The 14802-nt window shown below is 42.3% G+C and overlaps 1 protein-coding gene across 2 annotated transcripts in view; it reads left to right on the top strand.

The window, feature by feature from the left end:
* The window catches only part of NTNG1 (netrin G1), a 335602-nt gene extending 323926 nt beyond the window's left edge, over nucleotides 1-11676 (top strand). For both annotated transcript variants that reach the window (XM_080801281.1, XM_080801280.1), the window contains one exon: nucleotides 10432-11676. In XM_080801281.1, the coding sequence (XP_080657407.1) occupies nucleotides 10432-10661 (230 nt within the window). In that variant the 3' untranslated portion in view covers nucleotides 10662-11676. The remainder of the gene's footprint in view (nucleotides 1-10431) is intronic.
* Nucleotides 11677-14802: the final 3126 nt, after the last annotated feature.

The raw sequence follows: 14802 nt of genomic DNA, 5'->3' as shown, positions 1-14802 counted from the left end.
CAGTGTCTGGGGCCTTCTTAGGAATTACAGGAATTGTGTAGGAACTCTTCTATCTTTCCTGAGATAGTGTGTGTGTGTGTGTGTGTGTGTGTGTGTGTATGTGTGTTTCAAGTTTTTATTTAAATCCCAGTTAGGGAACATACTCTGGGATAATTTTTGCAAATCTAAGGTAACTGGTAGTTTGATTAGAAATATGTATGAATGACACAAATACTGAACTATGGCAAAATTTGGCCACATGGATCATTTCTTACATGAATCACCTTTATCCTCTCAGTAAAATATGCTTTTTATTTTCTCAAGTAACAACAGTTCCTTTTATTAACATATTTAATATCTTCAAAGGACCATATATATTCTTCCCAACTTAGAAAAAGTGAAGAGTCAAAGATGAAAACTAAAATTACTAAAAGCACCTGCACTCCCACCAGCCAGAGCTAAACATTGGTTGTGTTTTGGTACAGTTTGCTCCAGTCCTTCTTCTAAGGTCTGTATTACATGAGCCGTGTGTAGAGGTCTAAGTCTGTACTTAGGGGGATCATGCTGGATAAATATTTGGGCTGCTACTCATCCTGACATAATGTCCTGTACTTTGAAACAGTGGTTTATACCCTGATGTGTGTTGCGTCGTGTGTGACTAAGCCTCCCAACAAGCGCCATCTTTCACCTCGGGCAAAAAGAGTAGAGGCCGCACCTTTTTATTAAACTAGACAAGTGCATTTTCTGATACCAGATGAGAAACTGTGATTTCTCAGCACTGTTTTTATGAGCACCTTGCCTGTGTCTGTGTCGGAAGGTGTTGACCTAAATAGGATTTCAATACATCATTAATGATCGCTTTGGGAAAAGATGCCCAGCCCTTGGCTTTGTGGGATTCTTAGTGAATTCATTTTTTCTCAACATCAGCAAAGGCTTTTTTTTTTTTTTTTTTTGCAAGTTGCAAAGCCTGACAACTTTGGGGGGTTTTAGCCAGTGCCTCTTGCTCCTTCATTGGAGTCACCTATTATTTCTTCCACGCTAGCTGGGTTCCTGCCTACTGCAAACACAGGCTCCTTCAAAATGAATGTGGCTTTTTTTTTTAAGATTTTATTTATTTGGGGGCACCTGGGTGGCTTAGTGGGTTAAGCCTCTGCCTTCAGCTCAGGTCATGATCTCAGGGTCCTAGGATCGAGTCCCACATTGGGCTCTCTGCTCGGCAGGGAGCCTGCTTCCTCCTCTCTCTCTCTCTCTCTGCTTGCCTCTCTGCCTACTTGTGATCTCTCTCTGTCAAATAAATAAAATCTTAAAAAAATAATAAAAAAAGATTTTATTTATTTGACAGACAGAAATCACAAGTAGGCAGAGAGGCAGGCACAGAGAGAGGGGGAGGCAGTCTCCCTGCCGAGCAGAGAGCCCGTTGCGGGGCTTGATCCCAGGACCCTGGGATCATGACCTGAGCCGAAGGCAGAGGCTTTAACCCACTGAGCCACCCAGGTGCTCCAGGTTTGTTTTTTTTTTTTTTTTTTAAATGATGTTTTGGGCAATGTTTCCTTTGACTGGATCAGAGCAAGCATCACTCCCATAATCAGTGCTTTGAGATTAGATGACTGTGAATAGAATGGCTTCTCTCTGGTATCAGAATGTGCTGTACCTGATTACCCACCCATGTCTGACCACCCGGCTGACAGCTCCACATTGCTACCTACAGCCTTTCAGCTCTGCTCCTTGTCCTCATAACACTGATTAGGACCCAGTAGGCTGGATGCTGTCACATGGGAATCCTGCCCCTAGAACCACTGTCCCCAGATGCATCTAGACACAGACAGCAGTGGAGGTTGAGAGCAGGAGGGCAAGGATGTTTCCAACTGATGTCCTCCAAGTTGCAGTCTAGATACTGTTTGCTTCTGAACTTATGCCCTGCCTCCACAAAGCAGAAGCTAAAGCTGGGCTTCATGCAACCCTGAAAACATACCTACTGTACTGTGATTGGTACAGGACAGTGCACATTGAGTGAGAGCACATAAGTCACCTTTGAGAAGACAGGCACTGTGCCTCTAAGCCAGCCTCGCAAAACCTTGTGGAGGACACGACAGCTGAATACAAACATTCAAGAACTGCATGTTTGATCCCACGCCATCTCAAGATTCATACCCGCAGAGGACATATACAGATGCTGTCTTTGAGGGAGAACATTTGCTTCTGTTTTCACTTGAGTACCTTGACTTGGATAGGCGATGATGAATTCCTTATCTGGCAGGGATAGGAGCAAGCACCTCACTCTTATTCCCTGGGCTTCTAGCACTGGGGGTGAGGGGTGGATTTGGAAGATGTTGAACTTAACAAAGTATCCTTAGGTTGTGTTTTATATTTTTAAAAATACCTTCACATGATTCACCTTGAGGCTCCCAACAACTGGGAGGTGGGTGAACAGGACAAGTGTTACTCTTCTTGCTTCAGAAGCAAGGATAGAGAGGCACAGAGAGGTAAAACAATTTCCCCAAGTTCACGCAGCCCATTAACTAAAGAGACCCGACTTGAATCACAAGTTCTCTTTACCTCATTCCCTTGACACCACCTCGTGCTTCTAGTGCAAGTCAAGAGAAAAACTATGCCTGCTCCATGGGGCACCAGATAAGACCAATGGGCAAAACCAGTCAATCCAAAACAGCCACCCGAGTCATCACCAGGACTCATAATATTGCAGAAATCCAACTATCATCACATATTTGATGAAAAAGAGGAGGAATTCCTCACTCTTTGCCTCTTAAGATGATAGGCTCCCCATGAAAAAGACCCATGCAAATCATAAAGTTCAAGAGAATTTTAAAAATACATACTTCCAACTCATTCCCTAACTTTCTAGCTGTCATTAGAATGTAAGCTTCACAGAAGTGACTGCATTGTCTGCCTGGCTCCCACCATGTGCCCATCATCTAGAACAGTGCCTGGTTGGGCGATGGATGGAAGGTTGGGTAGATGTCACTGAGTGGCTCAATATATGTCCAAGACCTCATAGCAAAGGGATGGCTAATCAGAACTAGAACCCAGGTTTCATGAATCTTCATCAGTATTTTCTCTGCTGTACCACGTCACCAATCATAGCCAGACCTAAGTGGGAAAAGATGGGGGAAGTGTAGTTAGTGTGCCCAGAATTCACAAAAGGCCATTAGACACCAGCCAGCAAAGATTCTTCCATACCCCAGGAGCTAACCTATAGTTCCAATTTTATATCCCACAGCTCACAACTTCATATCACAGCCACCAAGGCTGAATAAGTGGGTCATAATCATAGCTCTTTATCTTCCTGCCACAAAAATCTCAAATGCCTAAATCAGAACTGAATGTTGCACACATGCCTTTGTTATTAGCCTGTTTGGTAGAGGTTATTCACTCTTTGATGTTTCTTTGAAAAGGACGGGAACAATTTGGAACATCTTTCCCTTGGCAATCCTGGGCTCGTTTCAGGTGGGGAAGGTAGAGGTCACTTTATTAATACAACCATCAAGGAAGGCTGTCATGGCAATGCATTGCATCGATCCCTTGAAGTGCCTGAGACAAAACCAAAAAGAGAAACTTTCAAGTCTATAAATACAGACCCAGCATCGCTCAAGCATAGCGGCTCACTGACAGGGTGAACCTAAATGTATAGCTTTGAACAAGACCCAAACACAGAAAAGAAAACTTCCCTTTTGTAATGCAGTGGATCATCATGACCATAACGGGAATAAGTGACCCTTGAGGTCACCAAAGCAAAGAAGAATAGAACAAGCAGCAACACTAAGTTCTGGCTGCTGCCCATTTTGAGCATAGTGATCCTTCTGTGTCTGCTTTTCCATACCTTCCAGAAAGGACTAACAGAAGGAAAAGGAATCAAGATCTCATCATTGACATTTTGATGAGAAATTGCAGTTTGGGAAGAGGAAATGTGTATGACAGTCAAGGAACCCACAAAAACAAGTTAAAGAATTGAATACTTTAGCTACATCCCTGTGGATCATTACTGAAGCCAGAGGAAAAATAAGAAAGGAAACAGGGAGGACGAAATGCTGCTCATTCCTATTTTTTCACTTTGAAAATTCTGAGTGTTTTTTTTTTATAAGCTCATAGCAACTGTGGAAGCTTATTTATCTGCTATTATATATCTTGCTTACTGAAGCTGTGATCGGAACTGTTATAACACCTTGCCAACTATAGCCTCTCCACCAGGATTCCACAGTTCATCTTTTAGCCACATAACTGTTTGGGTCTAACATTAATACTCTAACCCTATCTCTCAGTGGCCACAGATCATTCTGGTTGCTCCACTTGAAAGCAATCCTAATACTGAAATCTCAGGGGGTTATAGGTTATATGGTATGATATTGGACACACCGTAAATGAATTATTTTTTATCAATCGTAAAAGTATCCTTTAGAATACAGTCAAGCCAGTACCAAAGTAGGATTAGCTTTTCTGGTATCTAAGGATATTTTACCATAATAAACATAATGGTGTCTAGCAAATAACAATTTGCTACCAATACTGGACCAGGTGTTATATAAGGGGTTTAAAGGCAAACCTTCCCTGTTTACAGAGATCACACACCCTTAGATTGTGAATAGCAATGAAGAAAGAGTCAGGACATGTTTAACATAAATACATCCCCAAGTAAGGTCAGGATTTTTAGCTTGAGACAAATCCACACAGAAGGGCATCGAGTAAAGGAAGTGGTAACTGCAAGGTGTGTGTTGGGTAGCAATCCCTGGTTGGATTTTTAATCTGCAGTGACATGCCTGATATTCTCAATCTAGACCTTTGATATTTTTTATTACATTTTATGGATGAGCTGATTGGTACTTGGAGTTTTGCCAAACTGTGGTAGAAGAAGTCTGGAAGATGTGAGATTTAATGCTATCAACATATATCCTGCCTAGTCACAGTGTGGTATGAAGGCAGAACAGCAGGTCAGTACAAGTGAGAATCCACTGAGGATTACAGAGTTTATTTTGATTGTCTTGAGGACCATAGGATATGCGCTGCATGCCACCATCTACTGTTTCTCCTGAATGTTCTTTTCTATGTAAAGAGTGGGAATCTTGTAAATCAGGACACCTGATTCTAGCTCCAGTTCTTCCATAAATTGATTTCAGTTTCCTCATCTAGAACTTGTCTAGTTTCTGCGGTTTCCACCACACTCTAATTTTACTATTCCTAACATAGCAAGGTGGAACAAATTATATGACGAAGGTGATTTTCTTTCCTCTCTCATTCTTTCATTGTGAACAGGGCTAAAGGGTCTGTCTTAAATCCCAAGGTTCTGTATTTACTCCCCTCCAAGGGTAATCCACTCTTATAGTTCATCTTCAAGTATTTATAGTCGCCTCTAATTCCCATGGCTCTGCACCTTAAAACTCACTATGATTCTGTGATCTAGAATCAGCGAGACAATTTCATTTCCCTTTGCCCAGTATATATAAGGACAACCGCTCCTCTTCATTGGTATGGCTGAAACTCTGATCCAGAACGTCATCATTTTACCATCGACATTAATTGAAGAGGGATTCTTTGTTGGGGGCGACCTGGGATGGGGGTTGGGGGTCACTGCCCTGTGCATTGTGGGATATTTAGCAGCATCTCTGGCTTCTGTCCACTAGAGGCCAGTAGCCCTCCCTTGAGGTGTGACAACCAAAAGTCTGCAGACATTGTCAGATGTCCCCCTGGGAGACAAAATCATCCACTGTTGAAAAACACCAATTTAGTCTGACAACCAAAGACCTCTGTTAAATGTCAATTCCTTAAATTTCTCTAATTCTTTTTTAAATTATTCCAAAATCCCTTCTGTCAGATTCAATCAAGAGCATGTAATGCTTATTTTGCAATTTCCTTCACCCACCTCAAAGTGCCCTTCTTCTCACACTCTTCCCGTCTATTTGTTTATCCCTAGATAGAGTCACGCACAGCAGGAAGACTTCTAGGATTAATTGTATGCCCCCAAATGATCACCGTATTTTGTTGACGTCTTTTCTTCTCAGAACCCTTCATGGTCTTTCATTCTCTTCCTGTGGCCTAAATGCTGATATTATTCAGTGTTCTATCTGGAGCATTCATTTGTCCTTACTCTATATTCTACCAAGATTAGATCTTCTATTCCCTTCACTTCACTCTTTGTAACAATGACCACCATCACTCCTACTCCAAACCTGTACCTCCAGGATGACCTACCTCCTGAATGGTTAATTAGTTTTTCCAACTAAGAACAATACGCCTGAGGAAGAGCCTTCAGACCCCTCAAAGTCAATATGTCCCAAAAAGTGCATTTTCTTCCCTGCCCAAAGCCCTCCTCTAATCTACTTTTCTTAATAAACTTTATTATGATGCATCTGAATACTGAAAACAGGAACCTCAGAATCTCTCTTACCCATTTCAAATCATCTGCATCCAAATCTATCCCATCTCCCTCCCCATTGCTATTATCAGACCAAGCCCATTCTACTAAAGCATCTGGGCCCCTCTTCTCCAGTCTGACCTTTCTCTGGCCAAGCCTCACCTGTTTCTCTTCCATTTAAAATACCACCTTACTCGTAGGTTTTTGACAGCTTCCCACTGCCTATTATTGAAACTCTATGTTGTGTATTATGTAGAACGTACACAATCAGGCCACAGCCTACCTTTCTAGTCTCCATTTTCCCTGGGCATATCCCACATTCCAGCCACACCAGTCCATTTGCCATTTGCTAATGTGTTCCATGAGTCTCTCATTCAGGCTCCTGTCAGAAAACTGAAACCGCACTAGGCATTTCAATAGAGAGAATTCATTAAAGGAAACAGTTAAACTGGTATTTTGGAATTTAGAAATGAGAAGAGGACACTGAAGTCCCTCAGAGATAGTAGTAACTGTGTATAAGCAGGAAATAGTACCACTCCGGGCAGAGGGATCACAGGAAAGAGGATGGATTATTAGAAACTAAAAGGACAGAGGGGAGACCCCACAGACATGGGGGGATGTAATGTCGGGCTGCTGACTTGTACCTCTGAAACCTGGGCAGGGGCCCTTAGAGCTAAGCTCAAACCTGTAGGGAAGGAGCGCTGCTGGGTTGGTGCAGGAACCTTCTAAGGGGGAGAATAAAGCTGGCTCTGAATAAAGCTATGCACCGGGATCAAATGCTGCTCCTGGGATGAAGGGCCAACATGGGGCAACACTGAGGAAGAGCCATCAAATGGGAGAAAGGAAATCCCTTCACCTTCTCTGGTGCCTCTAGTGCTCCCTGTTGGTGGAAGCCGAAGACAAAGTGCAGAAAGAAGGGTGCTTTTAGAGTTGAGAGACAATTGCTTAATAACCAGCACTCTGCACTTGCAAGTCTCCCTGTCTGTACTCATACAGTTTCCCCATCCATAATCCTCCTTCTACCAATATCTGCCTGGAGTGCACTATTGTTCAAATACAATCTCCTTTCTAGAATCTTTTCTAATCTTCCCCCAAATAATTATTTACGCCAGCATCTCAGTTCCCCTGGCGTTTTGCAAATGCTTCCTTTACAGTCTTTTTTTGTGTCATAGTTATTTCTGCATGTTCGTTTTATTTGTTTTCTGCCCAACTGTGGGCTCCTTTAAGGCAGGTAGAGTTACAACCATACAATCGAGTGGGGTTGCCTGGCACACAACAGATGTTGACTGAGGTGGATGGAATTGATAAAGGCATGCTAATGAAATTATTATTAGATCATGTCCTGCCTATATTTTATCTTCCCAACCAGACTTGAACTCCATAGGAGCAGGGATCACGCTCTATCCTTTTTTTTTTTTTTTTTTTATCTGTTCATGGTGTTTAGTACAAGGCTTCCTATGCTGAAGAAGAGGTCAGTGATATTTGTTAGCCAACTAGTTTATTCATTAAGCACCACAAATTTGGTACAAAAAGACATGAAGACGGAGGATAAATTAACGAATAGCAGGTAAGATTTGTAGTTAGGTTCAGATGTGCGTCTAGCACATGATTCCAACAGAATGCTCTACATATCTGTGATATTCTGTGTTTGTTGAATAGCACAATCAGGATACTAAATCTAAAAAGTCTTATAGGGAATTCTAAAGTAATGAAATATATTCTAGATTTGATTTCTTCTGTTTATCTCTTACAGAAAAAAATTTACTTCCCCAGTCCATGATATTATGAATCCTGGGTTACATCTGGTCCTTGCATAGTTACTGAATTTCTCACACTCACCAGCATCAACTAGCAGATTATTTTAAATGTAGGAAAGGTATTGGATTTTAACTTAATCAACAGCTTCTTGGAAAGAAAAAAAAGAAAGAAAGAAGAAAGAAACCTCTGTCCAACAGCTGATTTACATTCAAGTCCAAGAAGAAAAATAGCTTTTTTTTTTTTAAGGAGAGCAATATTTAATTAACTATTGATTTCTTCTCAATTATTCAAGGCAAGCAATTATCGATATTGATAGAACAGATATTTCCCCACCTCTGGTGCCAAATGAAAGGAAATATCCCATTCAGCAATCTGCTGCCTGGGACAAGAAATGCTGAGAATCTCTAACTTAAAATGGAAACAGTTATTTAGATCTGTTTCTTCCATGTTACCCCAATTAAACAGATATTTCCTGAAGTGTAAGCAAAACAAAATGCTGAAAACCCATGGATGCTTCTCAAATTAACAACAACCAGTTTCAACCATGAGTGGAACCACTCCACACGTGTAGATTTTTGCATCCCTGCTACAGCTCTTGACTTTTTTAACCATGGCACATAAGATACTATAATTTGGGTCTAATATTCAGGATTTCTGCCATCAATGAGAGGCAGCTTATATAATCATGAGATTATATAATGTCTGTCATATTTGTATGACATATATAATGTATGTCAATATTTGGAGCCTAAAGGATTTAGTGGGCCTGAATGGTCACTTCTGACATTCACAGACAGCAAGTGTGGATACTTTTGAAAATTGTACCAATACATTATGCAGCTGTCTTAGAGGTCACTGAGGAATTATTGTGGAAGAAGGTAAAACAAGGCCCTGTTTAGGGCACTTTGGTATTAACTCTGTGAGCGTCTACTACCATCTTTCCTGAGCTCATTTGCATACCAGGCATTAGCACATTTTGGAGGTGACATGACTACTGAACATGATTAATGGACAAGCAACATTCTGTAATGAATTACTATTTGGGAGGGGTTTTTTTGGCTTTTTGTTGTTTTTTTTTTTAGTACTTTGCACTTGATAGTAATATCGAGAGTGTGTGTGTGTGTGTGTGTGTGTGTGTGAGTGTATGTGTTTAATTCATGTGGTCCCCCTGGGGAAATTTGACCATGACATTTTTAAAAAATGAAAAATGTTATAATTTATAAAAATCTACTTTTTCTGCTCTGCCCCTACCCCCCACCCTGCTCCAGAGTGGTTCTGTATATTAAATACTTAAGCAGCATATGTTGCTGGGAAGTGTTCTTGGCTCTTTTACTCTTTGTTGTTATTTTAATTTCCCTGGGTCCTATTTAACATTCTGCTAAATCAGTGAAACCTTGATTATCTAAAAGAATAGGAGACATGGAATTAATGAGGATAACCAGAACTTTGAAATAAGTAATTATTAAAGATGAAAATTACATGGCAGGGACCATGAATGAATTGTAGTGTCTGGAATTGTTTGCTTGATTTATTCAAACCGATTCTATTAATTGACGGACATCGTGAAATTTTGGTAATCAGGGTCTCATCGCTGCATTTTTTATTATTGCGGGAAATCAAGGTAACCTTGGACTCTACTTCCCATATTTACAAGGCAATGAATATCCTAATAGGCTGTCAGGGGCAAATATGACTGCTTGTCCTCACTCTCCTCCCATGAAACCACTTTCTCTCTTCTGATCTGGCTGCCGCCTGCCTGGAGCATGCTGCCTGCCCCTGTCCCATACCCTCTCTCCTCACTCCCCTTTGGCTCTGTCTTCCCGCATGCAGCCGCTGGAATCACCTGCAGGGAGAATGGCCCACCCCTTTGGAGGTTCTTGGTCATTTTAGCAATATTGCTTTGCATTTTAACTACCATTCATCTGCCTTTAAAACTCTGCATTCTTGTATCGGGCACTTGTCCTTTAAAAATGCAGGAGGTCACAACAGGTCCCAGTTCTATGAAGAGAAGATACTGCCAAACCAGGAGTATTCCATTACTTTGTACTCGATAGCCTGAAATGGGCAATACTACCCAAGATCGCAGCAAAAAATCTATACGAAAAGGATAAATATGATTTAAAACACACACACACACACAAAGGCAGCAAACTACATTTGTTTGGAAATTGGGAGTCACATGCTTAGTTTGTTGCGGGGGCGTGGGGGGGCACAAGATCGATAGAGATTTTTCTTTTTTTAAACTGAAAACATGCTGTACTAGATGAACTGAAATTGATTCTGCTTCTTCTCCCCGCGCCCCACCCCACCCCCACCCCCCCGTTCTGCAGCGAATGTCTGCGACAATGAGCTCCTGCACTGTCAGAACGGAGGGACGTGCCACAACAACGTGCGCTGCCTCTGCCCAGCCGCCTACACGGGCATCCTGTGTGAGAAGCTGCGGTGCGAGGAGGCGGGCAGCTGCGGCTCCGACTCCGGCCACGGGGCGCCCCCGCCCGGCTCCCCCGCGCTGCTGCTGCTGACCGCGCTGCTGGGCACCGCCAGCCCCCTGCTGGTCTAGGCGAGCCACGGGCCACCAGCCCGGCCAGGGCCCGCCGCGGCGAGGGGGGACAAGGGGGGAGGCCAAGGCGACCTGCAAGCATTCGCTACCAACAACATAGGAAACACACACTCAGACACCCCCACTCCAACACCGTGTACAAACTAAGAAGGCCTAACTGAACTAAGCCATATCTATCAGCCGTGGACCGCACACCCGAGTCAAGACTGTTAATTTCTGACTCCAGAGAAGTTGGCAGCTGTTGATACTATCACCGCAAATCACCCGGCCAGCTGCGGAGCTTCACCCAAACAGGAAAGACAACAAACAAATCAAGCAACCTAAAACTATCCGCTGCTCTCCCATGGGGTGCCCCGGCACCACTGGCCCAGTGTGTGGACCAACCAAATAGAAGCGTTCTTTGCTGGCAGTGCACTGTGGGTATAAGGAAATCTGTTACAAGCTGCCATATTGGCCTGCTTCGGTCCCTGAACCCCTTCCAACCTGTGCTTTAGTGAACGTTGCTCTGTAACCCTTGTTGGTTGAAAGATTTCTTTGTCTGATGTTAGTAATGCACACGTGTAACAGCCCCCCCTCCAAAAGCTCAAGCCAGTCATACCCCGTCTATCTTAGCGGCACTGAAGTCATTCCCAGTGCGAGCACACATCCACTGTCCAAGAGTGGCTCTAGGAAAAAAGAAAGTGTATCTATCCTTTTGTATTCAAATGAAGTTATTTTTCTTGAAATACTGTAATATGTAGATTTTTTGTATTCTTGCCAATTTGTGTTACCAGACAATCTGTTAATGTATCTAATTCGAAGCAGCAAAGACTGACATTTTATTTTGTCCTCTTCCGTTCTGTTTTGTTTCATTGTGCAGAGACTTCTCTGTAAGGGCAACGAACGTGCTGGCATCAAAGAATATCAGTTTACATATATAACAAGTGTAATAAGATTCCACCAAAGGACATTCTAAGTGTTTTCTTGTTGCTTTAACACTGGAAGATTTAAAGAATAAAAATTCCTGCATAAATGATTTCAGGAAATTGTATTGCAGTTTCTTAAGATGAAAGGAGCAGCCACCAAGCAGTTCCACACTCACTTTACTGGTTTCTATGTGGACTGAATACATTCAGCTGACGATTTAGTACCCAGGAAGATGGATTGGTGTTCACTAGCTTGGACAACTTCTGCAAAATACGAGACTATTTCCACTTGGGAAAAAGTATAACAGCAAAAAAAAAAAAAAAAAAAAAAAAATCTAAATGATTGCCAAGATCATGCCAAAGCCTGTTGGCAGAGTACTAAGAGACTTTGATTTTTAAGTCATGCTATTTTCACAGATTGATGTGATCATGTGACTCTAGGGATGCTGATCTCTGTATCTTCACAAATGCAGTGTTTACTTGGAGTATCATGAGAGGCAACCTGGAGAACCAGGAAGGTGGCAGGGAAATTGAGTGATTAGCTATTTGATTGAATATATTCAGACTTAGTATTTAGAGGAAATATCAACATATACAGCAGCGAGTTAGACATAACTGCTGTTCCTGAGAATAAAGTTTGTTTTAAGTACCACCCAAGGTGTAATAAATTGTTTCTGCCTTTTATCAGGCCAATGAATGTGCCAGACAGAGAGGGCAGGGGGTTGTGGGGGAACGCTTGCAAAGTCTCAAAGTGGCTCAGAGAGTGTATGTTCCGTTCCCAGCACACTGTTGTTCCACGGCTTACAAATGTGTTAGCAGCAGCAGCTCCTGGAATCAAAAACAATTATCAGCCCAAGCCAGAGTCTATCGGACAATGAAGTCCTTCATGACTTGGTAGAGCAATAATCCATGATAGTGTTAGGTTGGAAGCCCGCTCCCAGGCTGAATTCTTCACCCCGCCATGGGCCGGGGAGGGAGGGGGTGTCTTCTGATAAATAACCTGGGTGAAAACTAGATGAAGGAACATCATGTCTTATTGGTTTTGTTCCCAGAAAAGCCAATTCAAAACAGGCAATAAAAGGTAAACAGGTAATGCCTGTGCTGCCTGCCACCCCACGTCTAAGTCGATTGAATGTTTGTTATTCAAACCAACAGTCTCTTTTGATGTAAGAAATAAAGAAAGAGGGAAATAAATTACAGCCTGGCTTAGTGCCAGGGTGGCCAACCAGAAATTGGAGATTTACATTAGAAGCATAAACAGCAAATTATATTTCAGACTCACCAAAGAAAACACATGAAAATGCTGATAACATACAGAGTTTGAGATTACTTATAATGAGGTGGATTTCTCATATTAAAATTGGAATTTAGGATGTCTTATAGTTTATTAGCACAAACCAAAGGCAGACTGTGTTATTTCTAGCAACGATGCACTTTATCATTTATCCACTCATGGCTTTGTCACAATGCTCAGGAATCAGGCTCTGCACATTGCAATACATGGGATTCCAAAAGCTAATTCTGAAATTTAATGAAGGCTTGATCTAAATCAATTCATCTGCATTTTATCTTTATGAGGCTATAAGAATCTAAATTGATGAGGAATATCTTGCGTTCCATGTATTTAGATATAGTTTTCTGAATTTCCTGAAGTGATGTGATCTGCTTTTAATAAAAATTCACTTTTAGGTATATAACAAATGGAAATGAAATGTTCTTTTTCATCTGGATTCTCAAGTTCTTCTAAAGGGTTTATTCCTTTGAAGAAACCCCAACTCCATGGATTTTTATCCATCTGCTGCTCTCCAGCATTCTTGCAAAGCGGGTTCCATCTACGGTATTATGGCTTTGAGAACAGGACTCAGCTGAAAAGTGGGGACTAAGTTATTCACATACTTAAGGTCCCAGTTCTTGCTTTGTCAATTTTCCCTCAGAGTAAAAATATAATTCCATCCATCAACACTTCGAATGAGCATAAAACTGCAACAAAATTTTTGTCTGAAGCCTTAGCTATATACAAAGTATCACTATTCCTAAGACAGTAATTAGACTGCCCAGCTGTGATATGGAAGAGATTGGTTTCTGACCCAGTACCAGCCGAGAGGGAGCACTTCAGCCCCAGTGAACAGGGGCCCTTGCTTAGAGGTGCCCATCCTGACCCTCTTGTCACTTGGTTTTGGAAGCTGGGAACCTAGTATTCCCTACCTAGATGACCTCCAGCCACTTTAAGGGCATGTATGCCCCTCTTCTGGGGGCCCCAATTCCTAAAGGCAAGCAGCATCGTGCATCATGACTGCACATTCCTGGGTGCAAGGTGTGGCCAGCAGTGAGTCTGTGTGGGTAGATTAGTGAATCAGTCCTGGCGGTGTAGCCTGGAGAATTCTCACATGAGTGAGAAGAAGCCCCTTGTGGTGCAAACCAGAGCTCAGGGATGTAAGGAAAGGGGCTAACGCGTGGGAGGGAGAGACTAGGGCTGCCTCAGGGCCAGGGTCCAGGATGGAAGGTACTCTGAGCTGGCTAAGGACTGTACATCGATACCTGGGTTTCCAATTCTTACAAAAGCATTTGTGTCAAAGTGGCAGATTAAGAGGTATTTTATTCAACCCTGTGTTAGCTTGCCGTGTAATTTTTAACTGTTTAGCCACGTGGCACATGGGTTTCCATTGGTACTTTTGTCCTGGTCCCCACCTGGTGGATCTGCCTAGAAGGAAACACTGCATCAGGAGCCCTTGAATTAAATCACTAAGTTGGCACAAATCACTCACCTGGGTAAGAGAAAGGTGCATGTTGGGGGACAGCATGGGCTACAGTTCAGGAGTTCCTCTAGTGAATGTTCCGCCACACCCTACTCGCCGCACCCTTTCTCAGACCTGCACTGTGGCCTTCCTGGATGGTAGGAAATTTGGGATGGGCTGGGGGCAACTGTGAAGAAACCCTGAAGTAAGGTCTTTTGTCCCATTGCCTCCTCTCTCCCATCAATAATCCAGTATTACTAGGATGTAAAGACCCCATACTCTGAAATGGGTGCTCTGTGCATTATGGGATATGGGTTTGTTGTACCTCACCTGTTGTTGAAAATTGAATAAGATACCTGTTCAACAGTTTCTCTGCTCACAGGCTTGCACAGAAATCTGTGGGAACTTCGAAATACATGTTCTATATATTTGTTACATATGGGACTCTCTCTCTTTTTTTTTTTTTAAGATTTTATTTTTATTTATTTGACAGACAGAGAT

This window comes from Martes martes (assembly GCF_963455335.1).
Source record: "Martes martes genome assembly, chromosome: 4".
NCBI classification, from domain to species: domain Eukaryota; kingdom Metazoa; phylum Chordata; class Mammalia; order Carnivora; family Mustelidae; genus Martes; species Martes martes.
Note: the sequence above shows the minus strand (reverse complement) of the source record. Positions and strands in the feature narration are given on the sequence as shown.